This window comes from Orycteropus afer, unplaced genomic scaffold, assembly GCF_000298275.1.
Source record: "Orycteropus afer afer isolate SDZICR_OR568_19922 unplaced genomic scaffold, OryAfe1.0 scaffold00076, whole genome shotgun sequence".
Lineage (NCBI taxonomy): Eukaryota > Metazoa > Chordata > Mammalia > Tubulidentata > Orycteropodidae > Orycteropus > Orycteropus afer.
Window position 1 is genome coordinate 1,277,399 of NW_006921663.1, and position 6,656 is coordinate 1,284,054.

The following is a 6,656-nucleotide window of genomic DNA, read 5'->3' on the forward strand; positions in this document are numbered from 1 at the left end:
CTTGACTGCTAACCAGAAGGCTGGTGGTTCAAACCCACCAGCCACTCCTCGGAAGGAAGGTTGGGCAATCCTACTTCCATAGTGATACTGCCTTGAAAACCCAAGGAGGGGTCGCTATGATTCGGGGCTGACTCAACGGCACATAACAACAACAACAACAATTTTTTTATATTGAACAATAAATTAATCTATAAATTAGCTTATTAACCCTCATTTAAAAATAAAAGTTGTTCTTGAGGGAGATAATTCCCTATAGTTATGAACTCAGGAGGCTTATTTTTTTCTTTCTTTCAGGTGTAGAGAAGACGGTGGATACGTTGGGTAAAAATGAAACCCTATCTGATGCATTTGAAGATTTAAAGCTTTTTTTACCTCATCTAAGGAAAGCCGGCAGAATTTATCCTGATGTAATCATTGGCAAAGGGAGAACAGGTGGTAAGAAAAGTTAAAAAACTAAATACAGATATTTTGATCTTATGGGGCATGTTTTTTAAAACCATTAAGATAGTATTCAGATTGATATATAGTACACAAACCTATCTGGCATTCATTTGTACAATCAGAAATTGAAGAAAATAGTTCAATAAATATTTAAAGACTTAAATTCATGTTCAACTTTAATACAAATGTTTTGAAATAAGTCAATGTAAATCAAACATATATTAAGCACCTGTAAGAGTTGGTTGGCAACTCTTTTCGCCCTTACTTCAATCAATTTATACTTATCTGATTATCTTCCTACTTCTCTATCTTTCTAAGCCCCAAGATCAGCAAAGGCTTTACAGAGGAGATGATATTTGAGCTAGTCTTGAAGACTGAGTTAAATTTCACCAGATATGCAAGAGATGAAAAACATTTGAGCTAGGAGGAAGGAACTAGATAGGCCAAGTCTCAGGATGCCTGCTCTTCTCACAAACCCATTCATTCCAAGGAGTGAGTTACTCTAAACATGGGGTCAGCAGAGTACAACTCACAGGTCAAATCCTGTTTTTGAATACAGTTTTGTTATAACACAGCAATGCTCATTTGCTGCATTCTAGCTACATTGGCAGAGTTAGTAGTTTGACAGAAATGGTGTGGCTGCAAAGTCTAAGATACTTACTTTCTAACTCTTTACAGAAAATATTTGTTTACCTCTGCTTTAGGAAGTTCCTTGGGAATAAATAGCATTGTTATATATCCTATGTCTTTGATTTACTAATCAAGCTTATGAGGTGGGAGTGCCAGATGACATTGTGAAACATCTATTGAGTTCTTACTATATTCCGCATACTGTGTTACATGTTTTCTTTCATTGTCACTTTTAGACCTCAAAGCCCAATGCAATATAGCCTATTATAATTTTAATTTTATATCTGAGAAAACTGAAGTTTAGAAAGATTAAAGAACTTTATGAGACCATGCTTTCAAATCTCTTTAACTACATCAGGTTCTCTGTTAGGAGTATTTTGAATGTGGCATATAATTATATACATATGTATACATGCACATGTATGTATTTGTACATATGAGAGAATACATGCTAGACAAAAGCTATAAGAGGAAGAGAGGTGAAAGACAAAAAAAATAAAAACAATGAATTAGAACTGTAGGATAGTAGAATTAAGCTGTAAGGGTAAGCACAACCTTGGATTAGCAGCAGCAGTAGCAAAGTGAAACATAAGCCCTGAAATAGAGTAAAAGGAAGGGGGAGAAGGAGATGTCGGTGATTAGGGAGAGCATTAGAACTCCTTGAGTGGGGCTGAGGTGTGTTGAGATAACCTAATTATCAGAGCTGGGTTAAATCTTGAATAATTCTCTAATTCCCCAACTGTTTATTGATCTCCAACCCTGCTGCATTTGTTGATTCTTCTTTTGAAGCCCCTATAATGATTTTTCTTAGGTTCCTGGAAGGACTAGTTTGTGTATAAACCTTTATTAACAGAAGTAATCTAAAGGAGATTTTGTTCTTTTCAACTGAAAGATCCTAACATCAAACATATGTAAATGTTGAGGCTTGTAGTATAGCCTGCTGAGCAATCAGTCACTAGCCATATTTATTCAATTTCCTGGGTATATCACAAATAATTTCTCCTCTCTATAGTCCTTCTGGGAGCTCTGGTAGCGTAGTGCCTAAGGCATTTGACTGCTAACCAGAGGCTGGTGGTTCAAACCCACTAGCCACTCCTCCGAAGGAATATCGGGCAATCTACTTCCATAGAGATACCACCTCGGAAACCCAAGGGAGGAGTCACTATGAGTTGAATTGACTTGATGGCAGTGAGTTTGGTGTTTTCTTGGTATGGTCCCTCTATAACTATTCCTGATTGAGCCCCTCATCATTTCTCATATAATCTTTTGGAATAGATTTTTAATTTTTCTCATGGCTTTGATATTACCAAAGAACTCATTCTTCATACTTTTCTCAGAGATAATGTTACTAAAATGCATAAGTCATCATGTCTGGCTCTTGCTTAACATCTTTCAATAGATCCTCAATACATACATGATGAAGTTAGCCCCTTGGCATGGCATAAAAAGGGGCTATCTCACATTTCATTTTTTTCCCACTGTCCACAAACTCTAATCATAGGCACTTCCCATAAACAGGGCAAGCTCTTTGAGATCTTCATGAATTTTGCATGTATTGATCACTGCCTGTAATTAACACACCATCTCTTGTCAACTCGCAACTGATTTGTCATGTGAACTCCTTTTTCATTATGACTTATTAGGTGAAATGACAACTTCTTTATTAAGTCTTTTCTGTCCCCTCATTTAACAAACTTCTTTGCAAATGCTCTATGCTGGGTACTTCCTAGGAATTGGGGATATAGTGATGAGGCAATTACAATATAAAGTGACTAGTGCTGCAATAGGGGAAATATATGCTGTTGTTAGGTGCTGTCAAGTCATCTCCAACTCATAGCAACTCTATGCACAGCAGAGTGAAACACTGTGCCAGCCTCACGATCTTTGCTATATGTGAGCCCATCATTGCAGCCACTGTGTCTATGCATCTCGTTGAGTTCCAGTCCCTTCTTCATTGACCCTCCACTTTACCAAGCATGATATCCTTCTCCAGGGAATGGTTCCTTCTGACAACATGACCCAAGTAGGTGAGACGAAGTCTGGCCACTCTCACTTCTAAGGAGCATTCTGGCTGCACTTCCTCCAGGACAGATTTGTTAGTCCTTTTAGCAGACCTTGGTACTCTTAGCATTCTTCTCCAACACTACAACTCAAAAGCATCAACTCTTTTTCGGTCTTCCTTATTCATTGTCCAGCTCTCACATGCATAACAGGTGATTGAAAATACCGTGGCTTGGGTTAGGAGCACCTTAGTCTTCAAGGAGACATTTTTGCTCTTCATCACTTGAAAGAGGTTTTTTGCAGCAGATTTGCCAGTGCAATATATTGTCTGATGTCTTGACTGCTGCTTCCATTGATGTTGATTGTAGAACCAAGTAATATGTAATCCTTGACAACTTCAGTCTTTTCTCCATTTATCAGGATGCTGCTTATAGGTCCAGGTGTGAGGATTTTTGTTTTCTTTATACTGAGGTGTAATCCATACTGCAGACTGTATTCTTCAGTTTTCATCAGTAAGTGCTTCAAGTCATCCTCACTTTCAGCAAGCAGAGTTGTGTCGTCTACATATCACAGGTTGTTAATGAGTCTTCTTCCAACGCTGATGCCACATTCTTCTTCATATAACCCAGCTTCTCGAATTATTTGCTCAGCATACATGTTGAGTAAGTATGGTGAAAGGACACAACCTTGACGCACTTCCTTCTTTATTTTGAACCATGCAGTATGTCCTGTTCTGTTCAAATGACAGCCTCCTGATCTATGTACAGGTTCCTCATGAGTACAATCAAGTGTTTTGGAATTCCATTCTTCTCAATATTATCCATAATTTGTCATGATCTCACAAAATCGAATGCTTCGGCACAGTCAGTAAAGCATAAGTAAACATCTTTCTGGTATTCTTTGCTTTCAGCTAAGATGCATCTGACAACAGCAATGATATCCCAGCCACTGTGTCAATCCATCTCATTGAGGGTCTTCCCCTTTTTCTTTGACCCTCCACTTTATCAAGCATAATATCCTTCTCCAAGGAATGGTTCCTTCTGACAATATATGAGAAATATATGGGTGAGGCAAATAACCTAAGGGAATTAGGGAAAACTTTCTGGAGGAGGTGACATCTAAGCTGAGACTTAAAGGATAAGCAGCAAAATGTCAGGTGGTGAATAGTGGAAAAGTAAAAGATAATGGTCCAGGTGAAATAAAAAAATGCATAAAGTTCTAGCAGCAAGAGGGCATGGGGGGTGACTATAAGCATAATTGGGGCTGAGAATTATCAGTAGCAAGAGGCAGGGACCAGACAATGAAGGGACTTGTTTATTCATTTATTCACTGTAAATTTATTGATACATGTGTCAATCATTATATTAGTGCTGGATTTATAATGGTGAGCAAGTATCTGCCTTCACTAAGTTTAAATTTTAGCTAGGAAGACAAATCAAACCAAACCAAACCCATTGCTATCAAGTCAATTCTAACGCATAATGACTCTATAGGACAGAGTAGAACTGCCCCCTAGAGTTTCCAAGGCTATAATCTTTACAGAAGCAGACTGCCAAATCTTTTTCCTCTTGAGTAACTGGTGGGTTTGAACTGCTGACCTTTTGGTTAGCATCTGAGCTCTTAACCACTGTATCACCAGGATTCCTGGAAAACAAGTGGGTAACAACCATGAGAGGGAAAGTAAGACTACATAGCTAGTGGAACCAATCTAATTTTGAAAGCCATGAGTATACATTTGTGGTTAAAATGACTATTTAGATGAATGCTGAAGAATGAGTAAAATTAACACAGGAAACCAGTTGAAGAAGAGTGTTCTAGGCAAAATGAATGGCATGTGCAAAAGCCTGGAGGTGAGAGAGTAGTACTTAGTTAAATGAAAGTCACTAAGTATGGCTGATTTGAAGAGGAGGTAGTGGAAACAGAAGAGGTAGGTTGACACTAGTCACTAAAGGCTTTGTAAATTCTTGTAATTTCATGCTTTATTCCAAGGCATGGGAATCCATTCCAGTGCAACATTTCATACGCATTTAGATGAATAGTGAAACCTAATTCTTGCTGTACCCCTTCCATAAAAATTAAATCCAGGTGAATTGTAGATTTAAATATGATGGGCAAATAATGAATCTAGAAGATAACTCAGGAGAATATCTTTATGACCTGGAGATAAGCCAAAATTTCTCAACACCACTCAAAAAGCACTAACTATAAAGAAAGTGATTGAGCTTTTTTGCCACATCTACTGCGAGAATGAAGACGATTCTCAGCAATCAGACTATCGACATTCCAGAAAATGTTGACATCACTCTGAAGAGACGTACAGTTACTGTGAAGGGTCCCAGAGGAAACTTGAAGAGGGACTTCAATCACATTAATGCAGAACTTAGTCTTCTTGGAAAGAAAAAGAAGAGGCTTTGTGTTGAGAAATGGTAGGTAAATAGAAGGGAACTGGCTACAATTTGCACTATTTGTAGTCATGTACAGAACACAAGCAAGGGTGCTATAGTGGGCTTCCATTACAAGATGAGGTCTGTGTATGCTCAATTCCCTATCAACATCGTTATTCAGGAGAGCAGATTTCTTATTGAAATCTGAAACTTCTTGGGTAAAAAATACATCTGTGAGGTTCTAATGCATTGGGCAAATCTGCTGCAAAAGACCTCTTCCAAGTGATGAAAAACAAAGATATCTCCTTGAAGACTAAGGTATACCTAACCCAAGCCATGGTATTTTCAATCAGCTCTTATGCATGTGAGAGCTAGATAATGAATAAGGAAGACCAAAAAAGAGTTGATGCTTTTGAGTTGTGGTGTTGGAGAGGAATGCTAAGAGTACCATGGACTACTCAAATGACTAACATCTGTCCTGGAAGAAATACAGCCAGAATGCTCCTTAGAAGTGAGAATGGCCAGGCTTTGTCTCACCTATTTGGGTCATGTTGTCAGAAGGAATTCCCTGGAGAAGGGTATCATGCTTGGTAAAGTGGAGGGTCAATGAAAAAGGGGAAGGCCTTCAACAAGATGGATTGACACAGTGGCTGCAACAATGGGCTCAGGTATAGGAAGGATCATAAGGCTGGTACAGGACCGGGCAGTGTTTCGTTCTGCTATGCACAGGGTTGCTATGAGTCAGAGATGACTCAACGGTACCTAATGACAACAACAACAGCAGGGTTCGAATGAGGCCAAGTGTTGCTTGCTCAGTATGCAAGCACAGAAAGATGAGCTAATTCTTGAAGGAAACAACATTGAACTTGTATCAAATTCAGCTGCTTTAATTCAGCAACACATGATGGTTAAAAACAAGGATAGCCAGAAATTTTTTAATAGTATCTATGTGTCTGAAAAAGGAACCGTTCAGCAGGCTGATGAGTAAGATCTAAGAGTTGTCCATCTATGGAAACAAGGCCAGATGATGCCTGTGAACTATGGATGATAATTTTGATGCAATAAAATCCATCTATTCATTTGGGTCTTTTAATTTTTTTTAAATTTATTTATGTTTAATTTTTAAAAAATGCATTTTATTGAAATATAATTTATGTACAGTGAAATACACAAAACTAAAGTGATATGGGGCAATGCATT

The 6,656-nt window shown here is 38.1% G+C and overlaps 1 protein-coding gene and 1 pseudogene across 1 annotated transcript in view; both read left to right on the forward strand.

The window, feature by feature from the left end:
- Positions 1-6,656, forward strand: part of MGAT4D (MGAT4 family member D) — a 144,426-nt gene that overhangs the window by 51,696 nt on the left and 86,074 nt on the right. Inside the window, exon 3 of the mRNA XM_007941222.1 lies at positions 295-435. Within this exon, the coding sequence (XP_007939413.1) occupies positions 295-435 (141 nt within the window). The remainder of the gene's footprint in view (positions 1-294; positions 436-6,656) is intronic.
- On the forward strand, positions 5,320-6,444 carry LOC103197311 (annotated as a pseudogene).